The sequence below is a fragment of the Carya illinoinensis genome, chromosome 9, assembly GCF_018687715.1.
Source record: "Carya illinoinensis cultivar Pawnee chromosome 9, C.illinoinensisPawnee_v1, whole genome shotgun sequence".
NCBI classification, from domain to species: Eukaryota; Viridiplantae; Streptophyta; class Magnoliopsida; order Fagales; family Juglandaceae; genus Carya; species Carya illinoinensis.
The window spans coordinates 276,051-300,836 of record NC_056760.1 but is presented as its reverse complement, the minus strand read 5'-3'; the positions used below and the strand labels follow the sequence as shown (position 1 = coordinate 300,836).

The 24,786-nt window shown below is 34.4% G+C and overlaps 4 protein-coding genes across 8 annotated transcripts; 2 read left to right on the top strand and 2 right to left on the bottom strand.

Moving 5' to 3' along the window:
- Positions 1–590: 590 nt before the first annotated feature.
- Positions 591–5,295, top strand: LOC122276402 (YTH domain-containing protein ECT4-like). Of its 4 annotated transcripts, none has more exons than XM_043086089.1 (9): positions 591–777; positions 1,264–1,331; positions 1,464–1,572; positions 1,731–1,801; positions 2,298–2,885; positions 3,399–3,992; positions 4,101–4,313; positions 4,441–4,608; positions 4,883–5,295. In XM_043086089.1, the coding sequence occupies exons 1-9, from the start codon at positions 723–725 to the stop codon at positions 5,129–5,131; spliced, it is 2,115 nt and encodes a 704-aa protein (XP_042942023.1). In that variant the 5' UTR covers positions 591–722; the 3' UTR covers positions 5,132–5,295. The 4 variants fall into 4 exon arrangements, with proteins under 4 accessions (XP_042942023.1, XP_042942022.1, XP_042942024.1 ...); XM_043086088.1 differs by having other exon boundaries at positions 1,255–1,331; XM_043086090.1 differs by lacking the exon at positions 1,264–1,331 and having other exon boundaries at positions 637–777.
- Positions 5,296–6,203: 908 nt separating this feature from the next.
- Positions 6,204–12,868, top strand: LOC122275987 (T-complex protein 1 subunit theta-like). The gene is made up of 13 exons (XM_043085388.1): positions 6,204–6,486; positions 7,139–7,401; positions 7,501–7,647; positions 7,789–7,950; positions 8,532–8,609; positions 9,198–9,331; positions 9,565–9,637; positions 9,712–9,789; positions 9,916–10,038; positions 10,174–10,268; positions 10,404–10,613; positions 11,864–11,921; positions 12,326–12,868. Exons 1-13 carry the CDS (start codon positions 6,339–6,341, stop codon positions 12,389–12,391), a joined length of 1,635 nt encoding a protein of 544 aa, XP_042941322.1. The 5' UTR covers positions 6,204–6,338; the 3' UTR covers positions 12,392–12,868.
- A 653-nt stretch (positions 12,869–13,521) lies between these two features.
- LOC122275986 (protein SINE1-like) lies at positions 13,522–16,373 on the bottom strand. Its single transcript, XM_043085386.1, has 2 exons — positions 14,893–16,373; positions 13,522–14,145 (listed from the first exon to the last, which is right to left on the bottom strand). Exons 1-2 carry the CDS (start codon positions 16,213–16,215, stop codon positions 13,699–13,701), a joined length of 1,770 nt encoding a protein of 589 aa, XP_042941320.1. The 5' UTR covers positions 16,216–16,373; the 3' UTR covers positions 13,522–13,698.
- Positions 16,374–20,112: 3,739 nt separating this feature from the next.
- Positions 20,113–24,479, bottom strand: LOC122275053 (PHD finger protein ING2-like). Of its 2 annotated transcripts, none has more exons than XM_043083981.1 (7): positions 24,299–24,479; positions 24,139–24,210; positions 23,750–23,988; positions 21,835–21,898; positions 21,380–21,636; positions 21,209–21,247; positions 20,113–20,489 (listed from the first exon to the last, which is right to left on the bottom strand). In XM_043083981.1, exons 1-7 carry the CDS (start codon positions 24,342–24,344, stop codon positions 20,379–20,381), a joined length of 828 nt encoding a protein of 275 aa, XP_042939915.1. In that variant the 5' UTR covers positions 24,345–24,479; the 3' UTR covers positions 20,113–20,378. The 2 variants fall into 2 exon arrangements, with proteins under 2 accessions (XP_042939915.1, XP_042939916.1); XM_043083982.1 differs by having other exon boundaries at positions 23,750–23,974; positions 24,299–24,460.
- Positions 24,480–24,786: the final 307 nt, after the last annotated feature.

Below are 24,786 nucleotides of genomic sequence, written 5' to 3'. Positions count from 1 at the left end.
GGTGGGGGGACCCTTCTCCACACCTCGCCTTGCAACATGTGGACGAGGGGTTTTCAACCTTGCCCTTCACCCCGGTAGCCCAAGGATAGGGTAAAAAATGCCATCCACCTTGGCCAACACATTGAATCTAAAAAATTATTTTTGAGTCCAAAATATTTGGTTGGATCCAAATTTTAATTTTTAGAGTAATATTTTGGATTGTCTTGACCTTCTAGACCGACCTTTATATAGAAAATCAAGATAATACAATAATCATACTTAAACGTGTCACTTACAACTATATTAAAATATAAGATTTTAATATTATTTTTGTTTTAAAATTTTAAAAAATCAGACAATTTTTTAAATTTAGGCAACGTTTGATTACTTAGCTCAGTTCTACTCAACCCAACTCATCTCATCTAATTATTACAATTTTTTTAATTTCTAATATAAAATATAATAAATAATTTAATTTTTTTAAATCTTAAAATAATAATAATATTAAAAAATATTAATTTCCAATTTAAAAAAAATTTAATTAATTTAATTTTTTATTTAATTTTTAACTTCCAATTTATCTCAATTCAACTCATCGTTCAGACGTGGCGAGGCATTGAGACGAACGTCCAAACGTTTGGGCTTAATTTAAGTTAGGTCTTCTTTCCCTCGTTTTCTCCCTGAAATTACACACAAATCTCCATCTCTCTCTCATTACATATATATCGTCACTTGATCCGACCATGGCTACCATTGCCCCACCGTCCGATCGTATCCTCACTACTTACTCTCAACTGGGTATGTTTTCTCGCCCACACAACCCACACACGCACGTTGCTTGGTTTTCCATAAGGCAGATCCTTAATGTGTGTGTACGTGTTTTGGGCTTAATTAGGGTTTTTTTTAATAAGCTTAATTCGTGTATGCAGCCTTTGATTTGTTCTTTCCTTTAATTTTGTATATGTCCCGTATACCTGGGCTTTTGGCATTTGCTTCTTATGATCGATAAAATTTTCATTTAATTAGTTAATGACATTTCTATAGCTGTGGTGTGTATGAATTTGATAACCTTTTGGGTGCGAAGTTCCCCAAGCTTTCCTGGTTCTAATTGTCTTCAAACTCTGCATCTAACTTGAACTATTTAGTGTATGGTTATATTAGGCTGTGACTTGATGACTCTTTGGTTCGTTCAAGGTTGTTTGTGTATGTGTTTGTGGTTTTTGAATTTGTGCGCTTGTCAATGGGTTTATTCCCCCTCTACTCCTGCCATCACAGAAACTGCAGATATACTGCAGAATTTTTCATTAGACTCTCAATCTGACGCCCTTGAAGTTACTAATCCTGCAAAGATGGTAGGTTCACTATTTTTTTATTGGTTGGTTTATCAGTTTATTGGGAACTCAACTCTTTGTTTGTGGACATACATATAGTATGTTCAGTAATATGATGTACTGATCCGTTGTGAATAACCTTCTGCAATGTAGTATGGGCTGGTGGATTCGAGTAACCACACTAAGGGAATGACCAAGCCGTTGAACCCAAATGCAAGCAACTTTCCTAATGGGTATCAGTCATCTGCTTACTATTATGTAGGTAAGGTAAGCTTTTAATACCAGGCAAAAGCCATGTTAGGTCTCTTTGAGATATCTGTTTCACAAATTCATTTTCTGGTTGAAATTTACAAAATGTTATGATTTGATGTTTTTTCTTTCGCATGCAATATTACATCTTGGAGTGAAATGTCTCCTCAGGTTATGATAGGCAAGGTAATGAGTGGAATGACTACTCTAAATGTGTGAATCCTGATGGTGGAATAGCTCATGTAAGTTCTACATGTTACTCTATCTGTATGTGTTCCTGATAGGTATGTTTATATTCATTGGTGGTATTGTGGATGTACCTAGTGATCTTTTGAACTTTTTTCTGCATCACAATGTCATCTTTTCAGTTCTTGGCTTTGGTTCAATGAGTTATTGTTAGGGACAATTGTTACTGTAAATTTTCATCTGAATTAATGTGAGGAGATTCATCAAAGACTTAGTATGTTATGGGAAATCAATTCCTTTCAACCATGTGAGTCAGGATATAACCAATGGTTTGATTGGCGTATTTTTCCTTGATCTGTATTTTATATAGGTTTCATACCTTTTCTTTTCAGTTTTTGTTGTGGGTTTTGTTTCTACATTTGATTTATTACTTATAATTTGTTTTCTTAATTAAAAAGAAGATGAAGAAATTTGAGCAACCTTTTGAGTATTGCCTATATTAATTTTTATTTTTATTTTGTGAATAATTGCCTTTTGTTTTGGTTGACTCAGAGTCTTTATGGTGATAATGGCTCTTTAATGTATCACCAAGGTTATGGTTACTCACCATATGGACCATATCACTCTCCTGGTTCACCCACTCCGACCATGGGGCAGGATGGTCAGTTGTGTGCTCAACAGTACCCGTACCCTATTCCTTATCATGAAGTCTCTACCCGGACTACGCAACCTTATGCAGCCAACCAAGTTAGAGTGCCTCAGGGAGAAATTTTAACTTCAACTGCAGCTGATCAATTGCCCCCATTGGTTGCAAGTGGAGGAGACCCCAATAAGATAGCAATCGGTGGATGTGTAAATGAAAAGACCAGCTTGAAGCCTTGTGTCCAGAACTCATCTTTGAATGCATATGGTTCTTATGGAAGGGGAGGCTCTCTGGTGGGCATTCCTTCATTCCCTAATCCAGATCCAAGATTTGGCTTTGATGAAATTAGGCTGCCAATCCCTTCCTTCAATGCCTCACTGATTCCAGATGGTCAGTCAATGTGTGGGGCAAGTGCTTGTTCCTCTTCACCATTCATGCATGCGAACAACCTCTCATTGCGAAGGAATCAAAATCTTTGTCGTCTTCCCCATTTCATGGTATGAAGTTGCAATACTACTATATTTTCATTCTCTTGATATTGTTGGTGGAGGCTGGGGCATATAAAGTATGGGTGTAGGGAAAGCACTTGAAGTATCAGAAATGGATTATATAATCAATTGACTGATGATTAGTTATAAACAAATAAATAGTTCATGGCAATTCTTTTTCTTGAAAGTTCCCAAGCAGGGTCATATCAGGTTTTATACCTAACTAATAGTGAAGAAGTCATTTAGGAACTTTATCCTCCAATTTCCCATGATTTTTATGTTTATTGGATTGTCAGTCTGTCGATGTGTCGATTTGGTGCTTCGTTGTAATTACATAGTATATGCCCAACTTTTTTATACCTATTCCATCAATAGGTTGTATCTTTCAGCTATTCATTCTGTGGGTTTGTGCCAATCATATGTAAAGGTAAACTCTATCTTAATAATCAATGATATGATGATGTTTTTTTATCGGTAATGATTTGATGATATTGAGAATTAGATATATTTATTTCATCACAGAATTGGCACAATGCAAGACCAACATCTGGCTTGGGCATGGCTCCTGGAATCATGAACCAACTGTACCCAAGCAATGCAGTGTATGGTCCATATGGAAACACACTCAGAGCTGGTTCTGGTTTTGGATCTTTTGGCTTTGATTCAAAGACGAGTGGGCGTGGGCTAGCTATTGATAATAAGTATAAAAAATGGGGTTGTGGACCTATCACCTTAGCATATGGCAATGAGAATTTGGATAGATCAAATGAACTGAGTAAGGGACCTAGAGCCAAGGGTTTTGATTTTAGGAACCAGAAGGGGTGTGGACATATCGCCTTAGCAATTGAAGGAAAGAACCTCCCGGTGATTGAGAACGAGAAAGAGGCTAACTTTCCTATAATTCCAAACAAGGAAGAGTACAACAGAGAAGATTCACCTGAGGACTGCTTGGATGCAAAATTCTTTGTTCTTAAATCTTATAGTGAGGATGATGTCCATAACAGTATTAAATATAGTGTGTGGGCCAGCACCTCTAATGGCAATAAGAAGCTGGATGCAGCGTATCAGAAAGCTAAGGAGAAGCCCGGTGGCTGTCCTGTATTTCTGTTATTCTCTGTGAGTATGATTAGTCTGGTGCCTTATATTAAGCTGGCTAGTGCATATTGTTTCTTGGTTTCACTTTTTCCTGACACTTTGTTTCTTTGCTTTAACTGGTTATTATAGGTCAATGGTAGTGGGCAATTTGTGGGTTTAGCAGAGATGATTGGCCCTGTCAATTTTGAGAAAACCTTGGAATGTTGGCAGCAGGACAAGTGGAATGGTAGCTTCTCTGTGAAGTGGCATATCATAAAGGATCTTCCTAATAGTTTGTTAAGGCACATAACACTAGAAAACAATGAGAATAAGCCTGTCACTAATAGCAGGGATACACAAGAGGTGAGAGTGTGGGTGTCAGTGTGCATGCACGGACTTGATCTCCTTTTTTTGTTTTCTCCATCATATCTTCTTGGTGTTTCTACTTTTTATATTGTTATTTTAAAATTAACTGTTTTTTTCACCGCAGGTTAAGTTTGATCAGGGTATTCAAGTTCTTAAAATCTTCAAGGGTCATTCTAGCAAGACATGCATTCTGGATGATTTTGGATTTTATGAGGCTCGCCAGAGGACAATGCTGGAAAAAAAATCTAAGCAACAGGAGCCTCAAATGCAGCCAGGAGATATCTTCTTTCCTGTTTTTTTCCACCCCTCTGTTGTTATTTATGCGAGCATGCTTTCATTAAATTTTCTCATATATGAAAACTTCAGTGCCGGGCACTGCCCTACTTAAATTTTAATACAATTGCGTTCTGATGAGAGTACGATGAAGTAAAACATGATACTGAATACTTTCAGAGAGAACTTTCATCAATGCATGTTTTGGTGTATGTGGCACAAGCACTTAATTATCTTTAGTAAGCAGCTTGCAATGTTTTGGGCAGGCATCTAATGCATTTTTGTCGTAACAGGTTGGGAAGTCGAGGGATGCTGCAACAGATATAGTGAAAGAGAAATTGCCAAAAGCTTCAGATGTAAGTTTGATAAAGGAACCGGTGGTTGCAGAAGCCGTGTCACTAGAGAAGGCAGATGGAGATGAAGCCCTTTCGGAAGGAGAAGGAAAGGGATCGAGTGCTACTCTTGGAGATGGCCAGGGAGGTTCCAAACCATTTATAGCGTCAGAAAGAAAAGGCGTTTCAAATGGAGTTGCTAGTTCTTGATAAACCTTTTCCCCCTTCGACGGTGTAGTTGGTGGATGTTATGGAATTGTTACTGATATTATTAGCATGCACATAAACGCTGGCTTATTTGTTACTCGGGTCAGTGTTGCTATTTTGGAAATGTGAAAAATAAAATAAAAAATTGGTTAAAGGGATTAGAGCCATCGCTGCTTTCTTTCTTTTTATGGAATTTTGTCTCCCCATTTCTTTGAACCGGTTGTCGTTTCCACCTGCTGCTTTTGGTTCACTTCACTCGTTACTTTTGGATCTTTGCTGCTTCAGTTTTTTAGCGGTGCTCACTATGTCGCTAAACTGAGCGGGGAAAAATCTCTTATTTATTACCTAGAACAAAAGGGAGCCAGATTTTTAATGTGATTTATTTCTTCTTGGTTTTTAATATATGGGTTAGGTTTGCAAAGATTTTATAAAAAGTGAAGTTTTCAAAATGATGAGAATATTAAATTTACTTTTTAAAAGAAAATAAATTTACAGTATAATATATTATAGTAAGTTATGTAACTTAAGTTAGTTTGAATTTAATTTTGTAAAATATTTTTAACCTTTTTTTTTTATTATTTTAAAAGAAAATTTCTATTCAGCATCCCTACATGACACATCTACTCAAAGAAATAAAAAGTAAAAAAATTAAAAATAAAGACTCACGTTACTAAAAGTGTGTAGTATAAGATTTTTGATTAGAAGAAATCATTTTAAAATATCTAACAAGTAAGATATTTGTATATTTAATAAATTACTCCCCTTCAATTGAATATTTGTATATTTAATCCCTTAAATAGGATCAATTAGATGACAAAATCTAAATACCCTCAGCTTTTAAAGGAGCACGTTGTCCACTTAAAACATATATTTATTTTTTATTTTACAGTCTAAACTATTAAAAAAAATATTTAATTTTATAAAAATGATCTCTATTTAGTATTTACGAAAGATTTAAACAATTTATAAAAAAAGAAAATTAACTCACTTTCCTTTACAAAATAAAAATGCTCGGCGTCACTGTGTAGTATAGACTATAATACCCGTGTACCGCTCTAGCTATAGGGTTGCAGGGCATTCTGGATTTGAATTGTGCTTTTTTATTTTTATTTTTATAAAAAAATTTCCTTCGTAGTTATAAAAGGAGTGCCAGTGAGAAAGGACGCATTTCTGCCTTGGTTAGGGTTTCTGGGTTTCGATCTGCGAGATAATGGGTTTCCAAATGCAGCCATATGGGATACAAACAATGCTTAAAGAGGGCCACAAACACCTCTCTGGTCTCGACGAAGCCGTCCTCAAGAACATTGATGCCTGCAAGCAGCTGTCCACTATCACTCGCACCTCTCTTGGTCCCAATGGTTTAGTATATATTATCTCGATTCAAACACTTGGTCTTTTGATTGTAGTTTATGTTCTGATTTCATTATGTCTGAGTGAAACTCCTTTTATCTAGATTGATTGGAAGATTTCAAATATACGGGCCAATTGGCATGAGCTAGTGTAACGCTGACGTAATTTTTTTTTACCAGTTTTTAGTTGATGTATTTGCAAAAATATTCCCCGTTTGAAGGAAAATATCAATCCGGAATCATTAAGCATGAAACGGTGTCCCGTGTTCATGGGTTATCCCTACGTTTTCATCAATAAAATCTTAATTCCTTGTGAAAAAAAAAGGTGTTGGGACTTTGGACAGAGTTTAACCGAATGCTTTGGATAGCTAGTGCTTTGCCTCAATCGACAGCAGCATTGCAGCTACAGACAATTGTAGTAATTTGAAGTCATGAAAGTCATAGATTATTTTCTTGGTAAGCGTGACATTCATGGATTTGGAATGTGGACAATTGCCTTGGGAAATATGGAGATCGCTTCTGTATGTCTGTTGTGGGATCAGAGAATTGGATGCCATCATATTTGTTTCATCTCTGTTGAATAAGACTAATGTCGCACTAGTTTTCTCTTCTTTTTCTTCTTCTTCTTCTTCGTTTTAATTCTTAATCTTCTTCTACTCAGGTATGAACAAGATGGTTATCAATCACCTAGATAAGCTCTTTGTCACGAATGATGCGGCCACTATTGTGAATGAACTCGAGGTTCAGCATCCTGCTGCCAAAATTCTTGTCTTAGCCAGCAAATCCCAGCAAGAGGAAATTGGAGATGGAGCTAATTTGACGATTTCTTTTGCTGGGGAACTCCTCCAGAATGCAGAGGAACTTATCAGGATGGGCCTGCACCCAAGTGAGATCATCAGTGGATACATTAAAGCAATTAATAAGGTTTGCCGATGCTGTCCGACCTGGTTGGACTAGTGTTTTTAGTAGAGGTATAGCTGAATATTGTCTCCTGATTCAGTTTTTATGGTTTAAAATTGTCAGACAGTTGAAATCTTAGAACAACTGGTTGAGAAAGGTTCTGAGAATATAGATGTGCGAAATAAGGATCAAGTCATTCGTCGAATGAAAGCTGCTGTTGCTAGCAAGCAATTTGGTCAAGAAGATATTTTGTGCTCCCTTGTTGCTGATGTAATTATTCCTTCCTATTACTTTTTGTTGTTGTCCATTTATTCTATTTAGCATTCTGGCAGGGGGTGCTGACTGTACCTTTTTTTGGTTTTTTTTTTTTTTTTTGGGTGGGGGGGGGGGGGGATGTGTTTGTAAATATAGGCATGCATCCAAGTGTGCCCCAAGAACCCTGCAAACTTTAATGTGGATAATGTCCGTGTTGTTAAGCTCTTGGGAGGGGGCTTGCATAATTCTGCAGTAGTTCGGGGTATGGTTTTGAAAAGCGATGCTGTGGGGAGTATAAAGCAAGTGGAGAAGGCAAAGGTTAGAATTTATATGCACTTGCAAAAGGAAAGTGATATTTTTTCATGATTTGTAATTTAGTTTCTTGGTTATTTGTTTCCCTTTTTTTTAATGCATTGGCCGTCATTTTTTAACACTTCCATCCTCCCTCAATTGGTTTGTACTAGGCGTGTTATGTTTAATTTTTGTTTAAAAGGATGAATTTCATGTTTGCTCTGATCATGTTCTGTAATATCTCATTTTGCTTGCATGTCTCACTTTTAGTTACTGGCGGCAAGAGTTATTTTTTATTTATTTATCCCCTAGAAAACTTGATGTAGGGATGAAAAATTCTGTGACTATCTCAGGACAATGAGCACAATCCTCCCTGTTTTTATTTGCCTTTAATATGATCTATTTTTTTGCACTTGAAAAGAATAGTTTTGATTTTGAGGGATGGGGGTGTTTGTCTTCATTTATCAGCTGACTGAAATTAGGCATGCTAACTTTGTCGACTTTCCGTTATTGTGTTTTCTTTTTCACGATATTGACTGCTTTTATATGTTTTTAATTCAATGGAGAAAGTACTTTAATTCAGGTTGTCAAAATTTATTTTCTTTTAGGTTGCTGTGTTTGTTAGTGGTGTTGATACATCTGCAACTGAAACAAAAGGAACTGTCTTAATCCATAGTGCAGAGCAGGTAATCTTGGGGGCATCTCTTCTGGTCCAGAGTAATTAACTTCTTTATGGTTGTTTCATTTGTCTAATCTACTCTCTCTGCCTCTCTCTCTATGCTTCCCATTTTAATTTTTTATTTCTTTAAACGTTTAATTTATATCAAACTTGGCTCTTTTATGGTTGCTATTTGCAATACTCTGCAAAACATCATTATTGTTATTTCCTACAGCTGGGTCAATGAAGTTTTGTTTCCAAATCAGAACAAGTTTAGCTGGGATCCTTCTCCCTTTCCTGACCCCTTATTAGTAGCTCAAATCGATGCCTTCTTCATATCTTAATAAAGGAAATGGAAAGTAGTACTGATTGCATTGGATGTATGTAACCACTTGACACTTAGTGGGGAATGATTGTTCTTACTGGTTTACTACGGTTGGAGTTTTTCCATACTTGTTTTCACAATTTTATCCTTGTCTGTAGCAAGCAGCATATTTGAATTTGGTTGCTGTACTTGTTCCACACTGAGATTTCTGCACACTTATCTTCCTTTCTTTATGGAATTGTGTAACTTAAGTAGAAACCTTTTTCTTTGGGTATTCTTGGCATCTTATAGCTAGAAAACTATTCAAAAACGGAAGAAGCAAAAGTCGAGGAACTTATCAAAGCAGTAGCAGATTCAGGTGCCAAAGTAATTGTCAGTGGAGCAGCAATTGGAGAGATGGCATTGCACTTCTGTGAGCGTTACAAGTATGCCAAGTTTTTATTGTCTCCATAATTTTCAGTCATGCAAGTATGCATATCCATTAAGATCTTACTCATTCATGAATTGAGTCCTGATGAATATATATAGTCTGACAATATTCATTATAGCTTTTAGTATTCTATGCTTGGGATCTTGCTTACTGATAAAAAAAATTATTCTATGCTGAAGACTCTGTAAGAGATATGGTGTTTCTAATATTGTTGTGACTTGCATGCAGGCTCATGGTTCTGAAAATCAGTTCAAAATTCGAACTGCGTCGATTTTGTCGTACAACTGGTTCTGTTGCCATGGTAATATCATAGGACTTAATTTATGGACCGTTCTTCTTGTTGTTTCATAATGTTTTTTCATATTCTTGCATCAGCTGAAGCTCAGCCAGCCTAATCCAGACGATTTGGGACATGTCGATTCTATTACAGTTGAGGAAATTGGTGGTGTGAGGGTATGTTGAGAATGTGGCCTCAAGTTACTTTATTTTTTCTTTTCTTTTCTGAGTTTTGTTTCTTTACTTATTTTTGTCTGTTTGCATGATGTTTTTTTTCCTCTCTCACTAAATAAATGTATTTAGGTTACCATTGCCAAGAATGAAGAAGGTGGGAACTCTGTTGCCACTGTGGTTTTACGGGGAAGTACTGATAGCATATTAGATGACCTTGAAAGAGCAATTGATGATGGAGTCAACACCTATAAGGTAACTTCTCTGAAGACTAAGAGAAATTTGGTAATTTTTTATAGGTGTTCACGCTTTGCCTTTATAAATATAGTTGGATTAGACACACAATGTGACTTCTGTAGTAGTTATTTGCATCACCTCTTTTTTTTTCAGGCTATGTGTCGGGACAGCCGTATTGTACCGGGAGCTGCAGCTACTGAGATTGAGTTAGCTAGAAGAGTGAAGGAATTCTCTTATAAAGAAACAGGGTATTGTATTTGCTTCTTTCTCGTTTATCCTCTCTAATTTTTCAAAGCTGCCAGTTTGCTCAGTATCAAAATTAATGCGGAAAAATGAGTTGGTCTTTTGTTTTTGTGCACTCAAATGTCTCCTTGGATATGCAGATTGGATCAGTATGCTATAGCAAAATTTGCTGAAAGTTTTGAGCTGGTGCCTAGAACATTGGCTGAGAATGCTGGGCTTAATGAAATGGAGATCATATCTTCTCTATATGCTGAACATGCATCTGGAAATAGCAAAGTGGGTATTGACTTGGAGGAAGGTGTTTGCAAGGATATCTCAATCCTGGATGTCTGGGACCTCTACATTACTAAGTAAGCTGGTTTTCATGCATTATTCATAAACTTGTGGTACGTGTTGGTTACTTCTGATGTGTGATACAGTGCAGGATCTAAAGGCTTATCTCAATAGTTTAGAGTGTGTCTGTAATTGTTTATAGGAGGAACACTCAGTGCCTTTGTCTTGGGGTGGTGCCTCTTTGTTCCTGTTTTTTTTTTTTATGGTAATGAAGTAGAACTCCAGCAAGGTAGGTCCCTTCAGATTCACTCCTGGGTGCAAATCCTGGATAAATGATCCTAGCCACGAGAAAGATCTTATATTTCTTCAATTATCAGTTTGGTCTGACTGAATTTGATGTGCTTCAGCTTTGTGCTGGCTATCAGCAGAGTCCCTGACTTAGCATCATTAGATATGTAGCTATCATCTTGGTAGTGATTAAGATTATAGGTTGCAAAATTGGCATTTATTTGATGTGGATTTCTGTGCCAAAACTTTTATGACTTGCCTATGCTTTGGGTCTAGATACTTCCATATGATAGTTATTACTGAAGACTTCTTTTTGGCTTAGGCCTGGTTTGGATAGATGCTTTCATCTCATCCCATCTCTTCTTAATATCCAAACACCACAAACACACTTTTCAATTTCAAGTCTTCAACTTTTTCATCTAATCATTACTTAATTGTTACTACTTTCCCAAACATCTAAACAGAACACAAAAAATAATTGAACTTTTCAAATCCCAAAATAAAAATAATATAGAAAATATATATTTTAACAATATTTTAACTTTATAATATTTTTATTTAACTTTTTCTCTCTTATTTTCCAAAAACCCCATAAAACATTTTAACTCTTTTAACTATTTTTTTTTTCTTTTATAAGTAACTCAAACTATTTTTTTTTATACGTAAGTAAATTTTATTGATATGAACGAAATAGGCATAGCCCATATACATAGGAAGTATACAAATGAACACCTAAATACATTATAGATTAGGAATTAACTCAAACTATTTCTAACTCATCTCATCTCAACTCAAGTATTTCACTACTATTCACAGACCATCTTAATTCATCTTATCTTAACTCACTATTTGAACCAGGCCTTAGGATAACCAACTAGTCTTATAAAATCTCTTTTCTAGATCGATAAATTTCAAGAATTTGGTGGATCATTCTTTTGCCATTATTTAAAGTTGGAGCTGCTGTTTGTGTTTAACCAACATTCATTACGTTTGTGTACAAGAGTATAATATATTTTTGGGGTGGTGGGACTTTGTACAGGTTCTTTGCTCTCAAATATGCTGTTGATGCTGCGTGCACTGTACTTCGTGTAGACCAGGTAATTGACTCCCTTTTAGATTGCTGTATGTATTTAAGATGAATGCGCTTTTATTGAACAAGTCACCAGAATGCCTTTTTGTTTATGGCTAAGCCATATTTGCTCCGTAATTAAGAAAAGTTATTCCTTGGCATAAGATATGTTTTAAAGTTGGGTAGTCAGCCCCTAAACTACGGGATTAGTTGCATTCTACCCAAGGTTAAAAGTTTTCAATTTTGGTCAAAACCCTCATTATAAGTCTGAAATGAGTTTCATATGGAATAATTCAGTGCCTTATATTGTTAATTATAAATAGGTTAAGATCCTGTAATTAATTATAAAACATTCTAGGCAGAATCTTAGTATTTTTTTAATCTTCTTTCCAAGAAGTTTTATTGATGGTGCCTTGCCTCCTTATGTCTCAGATTATAATGGCAAAACCAGCCGGTGGCCCAAAGAGAGATCAGCCTGCAGGGATGGATGAGGATTAATTTCATGTGGCCATCAATATATTGGTTTTACTAGTATCGCAAGGCAGGTTGCTGGACCGGTTGGGCATCTGTTGATTTAATTCAGATGCGAAAGGCTTTAGTTTGAAAGATTTTGTTTGATGTAGGAAAAATGTCTAAAAATTTGTGCTTTGTATATGTCACTCAGCCCTTAGCCGTGTTATGGTTGTGAATGCTGGTGGTGTCCACTGTATCCTTTTTATACTGACTGTACTTGATCTTGAACCTTTCGAACCCCCCACCCAAAAACTCGAAGGAATTACCGTTCACTATCTGGCTAGGGAAAGAGCGCAAAGAAGATATGAGTACTGCAAGTTAAATCCATAATGTTGGCTGACTTGGGTTGTGAGTACAGATGGAGACATGAACATTGGTTGTAGTAGTTACGAACGGCCCTATAATGATGGAGGTTGGATGTATGTGGTCGTGGTTAAAATGGTACAACTAGCTGCGCCGGTACCTTGTTGTGTGCCTTTTGGCTTTTATCTGCGATGTTTTTCTGGTACATGTTTTAACAATGACAACACTCTAGAAGGATGAAACTAAATGCTGCTTAAAGATGCAGGATATGTAGGAGAGAGAGCATTGAAGCAGATCAAATGCTCAAACAAAAAATTGGAAATAAATGTATTAACTTCAATTAAACACGAATTTAACTCTTGACGGATAGCGAGATCTACTATTGATTTTCGTATTTGTAACAGCCAATCTGAGCTCTCCATATATACAAGAACCGTTTGTCTGGGTGGACGGTAGGAGGCATCAAGGTTGTGAATGTCGCAAATGTACGAGCACTGTTGCGATTGGTGGGCTTGGAATGATGCTTCTCAGTTTCAAGTCTACGGCGTTTAGAATTCGACCGGAAAATAAAGAGTATTTTTAGCAAGGAAAATGCCAGTTTATCCTTAGATTTGAATCGATTTAGCCGTTAGTATATATTTAAACAAGGTACAGCTGATATATTTGTATACATTTTTGTTTGAAAGAAAAGAAAAAGAAAAGAGTGCATTTGCACTAGAGGAGGGCATGTCCAACAATACATGCTAGACAGCAAATTAGCAAGATCTTTTGAAAAAGAAAAAAACAATCTCTTTCAAAGAGAAATCTTGTGCTTCTGAAAAAAATTGGCTCTGGACGCCCAAAACTAGATTGAATACTAAATACTGTTACAGGACTAACGAAGAAATCCTCCAATAAAACCCATATATTGTTAAAGGCTTAGGCTCATTCAACAATTATCCTAACACTGAGTTACTATGATGAGAAATGAAATATCGTTATGAGCCGCATCAAGTCGGAACGAGATGGTAGCCTTCATCCTGAGTATTGATCCAAACTAGCGGAGTAAACAGTGCAAGTGAAGCAAAAAGAAGCCCACAGACGAATTTTAAAGCAGGCTTTCGAACACCAGCCCTTTGAATTGGATTCTTATTGTCGGGAACAGCTTCCTGGGACGCTCGCAAATCAGCATCAGTGAGAACATTATCAGTTGATGAAACTGATTCAGGACCTCCATTTTCTTTGCCATTATAGTTCAGGTCATGTGAAAAACAATTTTGGTCATATTTGGCAGATGGGCTCCACTGAATATTGCTCGAGGATAGACTTCTGAACCTTCTGCCTTGTTTTTGAAAAATTTCTGGGTTACCATCATTTGGATCCTGAAGAGAGCAAATGAGTTTCCTTGGAGTCTTGAAGATCTTTATGTTTTCAACATCGATACGAGTGCGAGACCTCTGAAACACAAGAAAGAGTGCCAAGATTTTAATGGTCAAATAAGTACCACGAAAGAACATAGGGATCAAAACTGTGATGAGAGCTTCTATAAGCACAAGAGAAGACGAGAACTGCCAAATCTTGAAAAGTGTTTATTTGTTGAAATCAATTCAATTTATCTTAAATTAATTATTGATGGAACCACTAATTTTTCAATTTTACATAAAAAATTAAACTCATCTAAACTTACTTCCTACATTCAAACACATATCTCAATTTTTTTAACATTTCAACATATTTCAATGTGATCCACAAAACAATACTATTACATATGCTCATTTGAAATCAACCCAATATCTAAATGCAGTCCTAATTAATTCCAATCAAATTATATAAGAAAAGCACGATTTCCAGAAATATAGAACCAGAAATTTCAAAGCTACCCCCGATGCTACATCATTTTAGGCACCACGGTTTCTGTTATATTATTTTAAATATGGCGAGTAAGGATTATAGCCATGTTCTCATCACCATTTTTTCAGTTTTGACTTTTAAACTATACTTAAAAAGCATACTACTTATTATTCTACACAATACATTTTACATATTTTTTATTTTTTATATTTGTTATAAGAAAAATATAAAATTATTGAACTTAGGATGGAAGCTACATAAAGGTCAATATCACTTTTTTTAAAAGAAGAAAAACAACCGGACGTTTATTCAAAATGGAAAAAAACAAAAAAAATGATAATATGATCAAATACCTGGGGACTACTTGTAGTGCTTCTCGAAATTCCACTTCTAGGATTTCTGGGCAAGAAGCCGGAAAATTCCTCTGCATGGTATTCACCATTATAAGCATATTCATCATTCAACGAGTGCGTATTAGACATTGGACTTCCCTGAACAATCTCTGAGAACAAACCATCCTTAAGAGACACATCAACCCCTCCATTCTCATAACTCCAAAGCTTCCGGTTGACACTCCTACGATCATAATCAGAATTCCGAGGAACCTGTCTCATTGAAATGGGCGTCTCACCCAATGAATCATATCCAATAAAGGAGTCCAGAGTCTGTGATTCAGGCGATGCAGATGAAGGAGATCTATCACCAGCACTACACAAATTCCTCCTATGCTCTCTCCTACTAAAATTTGACCCGGTTATTGAACCCGGACCATTCTCAAAATTCAAACCCTTCATGGCAGATATTTTTCTTGCAGTTTGCAAAGCTTCAAAAGCAGCACCTCTGACATACGCCATTCTATCAGATTGACACTTCTCCATCTCCTCAATTATCAACTCAAGCTCAGAGAATATGCTCCTGGGATCCAAGCTCTTCATCAAGAAATTCACCATTTGAATTGCCAACAAACGTTTCTGGGAATTTCCCTCTGCAACCCCAGCACTCAATATCTGCAATCCAGATTGTGTTAACAGTCTTGCATATGCTTCCACAATCAAACCATTACGCTTTGCTAGAACCATCACGAGACCCATATGTGAATTGGTCTGAGTGGATTTCTCTTCCAAAGCACCAGCAACGTTTTGACAGACCTTATTAACCATCTCATCTGAAGCAAATCTCCAATTATCAGAATCCACAAGAGCCTTTAAGCAAAGGGCAGCCCCTGAAGTCAGGCACTCTTGCGAACCCAAGAGAGCATCAGAAAGAGGCTTACAAAGCGAATGAATTATATGTCTCTTCTTGTCTTCGGTGGTAGTTGGGTCAATCCCATATCGTGCAATGGCCGGAACCACTTTCGAACAAGCCTGTTGCAGAGGAAAAGACCCAGCACTTGAAGCTAAGGTCGAGATTATGCATGTCATGATACTATCTATCAAAGGAACAATTTTGACACCATGAACACGGGCAAGAACTTCATATAGTGAAATCGTGCACTCCCCAGACAAAGAACCAGTTCCCTTATTTTCAGAAACCTGGGCAAGAAAAAGTGGAATTGTCTTGGAGTCCAAGTCTTTCACATAAGATTTCAGCGCTTTCATTGCCGATTTACGACTGTCAGCATCTTTATCAAGATTTGCCAACTCTTGCCGTAGTATTGGGCTAAGATTCCGACCCATTGCTGACCTAAAACAACCGAAGGAGAAGAAAAGAAAAGAGTAGGGACTGGGGAGAGAGAGGGTGATTGGGAGTAGGGTTTGAGTGAATGGCGGTCGATTGTAAGGTTGGGAGTTGGAAATGTCCGATTAAGTTTGAATTTCCCCCTTCTTGCTTTCCCTCTTTTTTAAGTAGTTGTCTTTTCCTTTCCCTTTTCCTTTTTCAAAATGTTTCCCACATATCCCACCGCTATCCCCTCCTCGTATAGTTTCCACCTTTTATACTTTTATTGGACAATAATACCCCTCACCCGAATTTTACGAGAGACCCAACAATGACATATGAACTCTATGGAAAATGCTGGGCAACCCGCTGGAGCTTACCGCTCCTCCTTTTTTTTTTTTTTTTTTTCTTAATGATTAAGAATTTTTTTTTAATGTTATTATAATTTTTTTATATTTTTTAAAAATATTAAAAAATAATTTGAAAAAAAAAAAAAAATACAAAACTTTTTTTTTGTCTAACCGTAACTCCCAGCGGGAGCTACCAACAGTTCGTGTAGTATCGTCCATGACATATACCGGTCCTTATGCATTTTTGTATTTATTAATGCTACATTTATAAATAAATTATATCAAAATAATCCTATTAATTGACAGAATTTTATTTAATTAATTAAATCTATTTTATAATAAAAATAATTTTATAATCTAATAAAATATATCAAGTCACTTCAATTTATATGAATACCTTCATGATACCTCTGTTGATTTTATATGTATATAATTTTATTTACCATTACTCAAACTAAATATATTTATTAATCCTTTTCAATTTCTATTTTCCTACGTTATTGTACAAGAAGATTGTGAGATTTATATGGTAAAAAGAAGAGCAATTCAAATTTTTATTTTGCCTATTCGAAAGACAATATTAAGTCAGAATCTATAATGAATAATTTAATTTTCGTACGTGAGAAAGAAACAAACAAAGAAATTGAGAAAGAAAATAAAAATCAATCATCTGGCAACAATTTCTTTACTACTACTATGATTGACTCTATAATACATACTAAAGCTTTGTTTGGTTAATATTTACTATTCAAATTCCTTAATTACTATTCACAAACTATATATCACTTTTTTATTACTATTTATTATTTTTTCATTATTATACACAAATTATTTGATACAAATCTCATCATCCAAATATCACTTAAACACAAATATCTTTCAATTTCAAATTTTTTATTTTATTTTATCTAATCATTACCATTTTTCAAAACTTATTTCATAAAATATCTTTACATAAATAATTTTATTATTATTTATGACTTTTTATCTTATCTCATTTCATCAGCATGATAACTGCTACACCTACTTGTTAACTCATATACTTGGCATGCTATAAACTAAAGAGAAATACTTTGGATCCTGCATTCCGGACCCAAATTATGTCTTGAATTCTAAACCCAAATTGTGTCCCAAGTACTTTGTCTTTTTTCTTGACTTAGTGATCAAGTAGGCCTTATTTGGTTAACCAAAATCAAAAAACTCATTTCATCTTATCTAAACTCATCATTATAATTTTTTTCAAATTTCAATATAAAATATAATAAACAATTTAATTTTTTCAAATTTCAATACAAAATTAATATTAAAAAATTATATTATAATAATATTTTATTTATTACTATTTAAAAGATCTCATCTCATCTCATTTATATAATCAAACGGAACCTAAGTCTTTTTTAATAATATTGTGATTTTTTTTAAATATTTTAAAAAAATTATCTTATTCAATGGATTCTCGGACTAAATCCGCCGAGGGATGTAGTAATACCCTAGACTAAAACTAGCTCCGCGCCAATATTTCCCGCCGTTTGGATTTTGAGCAAATTTGCAAAAGACAAGTTAGAACCAACCAATGCCTTCTTGTTTTTAATTTTTAATTTTTATCAAAATGAAATACAGAGGAAGGGAGGGAAATGTAATTCTCTTTGTGTAGTTAAAATGAAATCTTTAATATAGAATAAAATAAAATAATGATATTATTTTTATTATAAACTAAAGTTAACAAATTAAATAAAATCACTTCAATATGTAAAAAAATATTTATATAATCTATTTATGACTATAACGCTTCTCAATCTTAAAATAAGATGCAGTCCTTTTGCACCCTCCAATCAAAATTTGTCACATCATGTTTTTGTGATATGTAAACTTGACAGGCCATGCATAATCAAGGACTGACTTTATAAAAAAATTAAAGAAGTAAGATCCATTCAGATTTCACTGGATTCGGGGGTTGGGAGTAATTCTAGTATTTATTAGGTATTAGTCTCGATTAATTAATATAATGAAGTTTTTTTTGAAGAATGGGAATTTGGATGAGCTGTGAGCATTGAAGCAGCGACCCCATGATGTAAGTAGTATTTGAAAGATAAAATCATGTCAACTTATCTCAAATTAATTATTAATAATGTTTATTACTTTTTTAATTTTTTTTATAAAATATTAAAATAGATCTCAATCTATTTTATAAATTCAGACATATAATTCAACTTAACAAAATAATACTATTTAAATATTAATGGAATTCACAAAATAATATTATGTTTAAACATATTTACATAGAAACATATTTTAATGAAATTCACAAAATAATACTATTTAAATATTAATTTAAATCATCTGAGATTACCTTAACAATTAAAACAAACCAACATGTAAGATTATTTTTATGGTTAGAATATTTTCCTGCCAACTAAGATTAAATTACCGTGCATCATATAAAAATGCACTTTTTTTAATGACATTGATTGTGTTAGGAGCTTAGGGCTTGTCCGGAAAACTCATATCATCTCATATAGTAAAAGTGTTTCATTTTATCTTATCTCATCATTACAATTTTTTCAAATTCTCACACAAAATGTAATAAATAATTTATCTTTTTCAAATCCCAAAACAATAATAATATCAAAAAATAATATTCTAATATTATTTTTATCAACTTTCAACTTTCATATAAAATCATCTCATCTCATCTTACAATCCAAACCACTAATCTCATCTCAAGATTTTTCATAATTTTATTCTCAAACATAATTCAAACATAAATACTCATAAATTTTAAATTTTCACCATTTTCATTTAATCATTACCTAATCAATAGAGTTTTCACATACTTCCAAACAAAGCATAAAATATTATACCACATTTTCAAATTTTCAAATAAAAATTATATTATAATAATATTTTAATTTTATAATATTTTTATTCAATTTTTTATCTCATTTCCCAAAACACAATAAAAATTTTAACTCAATCATTTCATTACTATTTACAAACTATCTCATCACTATTCTCATAGTTCTCATCTCGTTTTATTTTCCAAACATTCCCAAGACCCTGTTTGGATGTTAACTGATCTCATCTCATCTAATCACATCTCCACATCCACACACCACTCAAAATATAAATATTTTTCAACTTCAAATCTTAGCTTTTTCACCTAATAATTTCCTAATCATTAAACTTTCCCAAACTTTCAAACAAAATACAAAATCAATTTAACATTTTTTTAAATCTCAAAACAAAAATAATATTAAAAACTAACATTATAATATTTTTATTCAATTTTTTTCTCCTATTTTCCAAAACCCCATAAAATATTTTAATTCAAACAATTTCACTACGATTCACATATTTATCATCTCATATCAACATTCAAAATAGGTCTTACTCTACCATAACTACGTTTGAGAACGCAACTGTTCTTAGATATTTTTAGACTATTTTACTACTATTCTCATATAATTTTATTATTATTCACAAACTACTTCACTACTATTTACAGATATTATGAGATATTCCTTTCTAATCTCACACCTTTGCTTCTATTTATAACACAAACAAATCTCTCATGCAATTGGCAATTTATATGATTGGAGTTATATAATTTTCTCTAAAATTGTTTGAAGGAAATATTTGTTCATGACCTATATATGACCTCATCTACTTTTTTTCTATTTTTCTTGGGGCGTAGGAAGAATCGACGGGATATTTGTGGGCATTTAGCGCACTGAAACTTTGTTAGTTACAAGACATATTAATCATATTATAGTTAAAAAGCACTTTTCCTCCCTCTTTCCCCCAAATCCCCAAGCAGCTTCAATCGTGCAATATCATTGACATTCGGGCAACAGTTTGCAGGTTGGACAATACCATTTTCCTTTGAATCTTGTCTCCGGTGTCAGCCCCACACAGGAGTAATGGAACCATTCACCTCCTTGGCACTGCCAACTTATAAAGGGTTAGCTAATCCATACAAGTGAATAGAGTAAAATAATGATAACATACAAACTATGAACTGTTAAAATTGCCTGCAATCATTGTCAATCTGTAAGAAACTTGACTAATGTAGGATCTCTCGACAGAAAGGTGAACTTGTACTCTCAGAAGAGAAATTTTCAAAATATACATTATACACAGATGGATCCTGAGTCCTTGACATTGTTTGTTTATATGGAATCATGGATATATAGAAAGTGCTTGCAACAATCCTCGTGCAGAGAAAGCAATCCACAAACTAAGGTGCCAGTTTTCAGATATCTCAAGTTCCTTTCATTTTACACTGAAGCCACTAGTTGGGGGAATAAAAGATAAAATCTAAAGAGAACTGGTTTAGTAGGGGCTAATCCATAATTGAATGTCTTCAATTCATGCGGTCTTTACTAATGCAGTTATTGCAAAATTTTTAAGATCTCCCACAATGAACCAGATCAAATTAAATATGGAGTGTGGACCCACACAAGCATTTCTGCAAATTTTTTCAAGTAGTATTTTTTTTGTAAGTAAAATTTTTCAAGCGGCTACAGCTGAGACTTGTTATTGGTTAATAAAACTTTTGTATCTAATGCATTGCTGCCATCTAAATAAAATGAAGCCATGCGCAATATTATAACTAGATAAAAAGAGGAAGAAAAAAACAAGGCCCTCAGAAAATGATACTCACGTTTTCATTGTCACAAGCAATCATATCTCCAAATGACACCTAAGAGATCAAGATAATTATAGTACATTAGTAAACGAATCAAAGCAGTTGGAAAAAAAATTCTTGCTAAATTCTCCAAAAAGGCTTTCAAATTGAATATGACCAAAACAAAACTGAAACAGAAGTCAGGACCTGATGACAGACACAGTAGGTGGGTTCGTTCGGATCAATAGGTTGATCAACATCCACTGGGGCAGCAAATTCCTTTCTATGGCTTCCTGGAGGAGGCATGAGTTCTAAATCCCTATCACGCTCCCGATCCCAATCCCTATCCCTGTAATCCAGCCTTTTTGCTTGAGTTGTTCCATAGATTGGCTTGCGTTTCTCACTTTTGGGGGCTATAGGTAGTGGGGGTAGAATTACCCGTTCATCTGGAGCTAGTTTTCCCTCTGAAGAAAATTGGAAAATATGAAAAGAAAACAAAACACGAGATAGGTAATAAACTTTTCCACTTTCAAAGCAGATTAATTCTTTGGTGTCTTTTATGTGCTTTCAGTCTAAAAAAACATATAATAGTTTGATATACTAGAATTGAACTTCTTTCAAAATCATTGAAGACATACAATATAACATAGAAATTTAGCTACCTTGCTTTAGATCTTCAGCAAAATTGTTCAGGTCCTCATCAAGTCTTTTTACATGGCTATCTATCTGAAGCAAATGCAAATTACAAGATACTCTTAAGGTCTCTAGTGATAGAAGAGGATGCTCAAAACCCACAATATATGAAGCTGTAGGTTAACAACCTAAGGGGAAAAAACTGCAGGTTAAAAAAGAATCCACAAAGCTGGCTCTAAGGTCATGCAATATAGTAAAGAACCCACCACTGGTTGAGTGAATTATCATATGCGATAATCCCAAACTCGAGATACTCTAAAAGCCAACTATGAAGAAACAGATACATAAATGTAGGTATTGAAAATTGTGAGACATTTATTCAGGGTTGTTCTATGTGCAACAGGCAGACTTACAATTAACAAAAGTGGATCTTTAGGGTAGAGAAACAAATTCTATTTCCAGAAAATAATCCAATGCTTACATATCACTACCAATGCTGATATGCCAAGCATGCTCGTGCTACAATGTCAATATGTCCCTCAAGTGATCTCAGTGTTGCGTTAAGTTAATGGCATCCACATGATGTAAAAAAATATCAGCTTTGATCACTGGTAATTTATCTGTTTATACATTCTATGGAAAAGATCCAGTGAGTTTCTTCACAAAAAATTAGGGGAAGATGGGGGAGACATACAAGTCTAAGCTAATTGTATGCCATCCCTTTTTTTTTTTTTTTGATAAATAATTGCATACCATCCTTATAATGCTAAGAGTCGAATAAAATTTTACACACCTCCAAAAACTATATAATACATGGAGAAAAAAAAAAAACTATGGAGAGCCATCATAGAGAGGACTGACTGACTTTCATTGCAAGCTTATGTTTGACCAGTATTTGACGTGTAGACAGTGCACTTCAAATAAATTAGTAATTAATTAAGCATTTAAATCACAAGTATGTGTGCACATATAAATCCAATTTGATATATCAGAAACATTAGCCTAATAGATAAAACGATTACCAAGTTGTAATGATATGATGGACCTTGACTTGAATAACACTCCAGAGAAACTTTTCCTAGAAGCACTTTAAAAAAAAAAAAAAAAGATTGCTTAAATAAAGTTAAACACAACAATCCTATAATCAGATATGCACTTTGAGAGCTCAAAAAGTGCAGCTTATTCAATCTGGTTGTGGTCTTTAGTGAGATCATTCTGGTCAGCTAATATTTGGTTTTTCTTAGTTTTTGGGACAGGGAACTAACATTATTGCTGAATTATCAACTTTGCACCAGGCCCTTTTATTTTGTTTGCACTTTGACATCTCTGCAGTCACTATTGAAACTGATTCAGCTTTTTGGTAGCTCACTCGCCGTTCATCCTCCCTGCCATGGTAACATGTTTATGGCAGGATATCCTGATTTTGAGCCCTTCCATGCATGTTAAATTTCAGCACTACACTTGTCAAATTTTACTCCCTGTTAGTTGGTTGTAATTGTGTGGTTTCTTGGATTTCAAATCCTTGCTTTTGGGAATTGTGTAACCGCAAGCTTTCCTTTTATTTTATTTTTTGACAAGTGTAACATGTTATTCCTCAGTGGGGGCTCTAAGCCTCTAAATAAAATTTGGTGTATTATCCTGTTTCTGAAAAAAAAAAAAAAAAAAAGATGCAACAGCAACCACACAGTAATTTTAGAACGCTTTAGCCCCAAAAATGTATTGTCCAATTTGGATTCCCATATATCGAACAAAGCCGACTAGTAGAGCAAACCAGTCACACTATCGTGAACTAGGGGCATTCTAAGCATGTCGAGAAAAGCACAAAACCTTTCGGCCATCAAAACCTACAGCGACCATAACAGATGGCCTCACCAATTACAGAAGAGAATAATCAAAATTAGGAATACCCCAATACAAATCCATTAATAATAAAAAGAAGCCTACCAGGTCATAAGCTTGTCGTGCTAACAAAACCTTTTCGGTGCATAAACTCAGTGCACTGTCCTGATTCGACTCGACATCCTTTCGAATTTTCTCAATTGCCACCTCCTCGTCCTGATTATTATAATTGCTATTATAATAGTAGTTATTATTGGTATTACTATTGTAGTTCCCTTTCTTTGAGCTCTGTGAAGCCAGTCCCAAGCAGTACTTCGTCTGCTGCCTCGTCTGGTTTATCATCGCTTTCACCCAAAAAATGTTAACAAAAATCAAAACAAAACAAAAAATCACTAGTAGACACACGCAAAATAGATATGAGAAATAAAATTACAACTAATATATGAGAAATAAAATTACAAGTAACTGAAATATTGAAGAATTCGGGGAATTACATTGGGACCGTTCATCGAGTTCTCGGATGGTATTAAGAAGCCTCTGAAGTTCAGCGGGTAATGTGCTTGCGTCTGTAGAAATTTCAGATTTTAGATTTTTAACAGAATAAATTACGAGAGAGTTTTGGAGAAAAATTAGAGGGGCTTCGGGGATGATTACACTCTAAATAGTCGTCGACATATACTCCAGTTCGCGCAATTGCCATTTCCCCTTCGTCTTCGTCTCCTTCTTGTTCTTCTAGGGTTTCTGTGCAGGGTCCCGAAGTTTATTTTCTTTGGACATAAAACGTCGTCCGTTGAATGAATGGGGGAAATTATCGAAAGGAGACGGTAACAGGGTATCCGGCCAACTTAGAGGCCGTTGGGACGGTAGTTTAGTTGAAAATTAATAAAATATTATTTTTAATATTACTATTATTTATGATGTAAAAAAGTTGAATTTTCATTTAAAAAAATTAAATTATTTATTATATTTTATATAAAAATTTAAAAATATTGTAATTATAAAATCAATATGAGTATTTCTTAATTCAAATAGTGTCTAAAAGTACTAGCAATGTTGATTAGGAAATTTATTTTTATAAATTTAACTATTCACTTTTCAATAATACTAAATAACAGATTTTTTAAATTTATCATTTTTCTCAA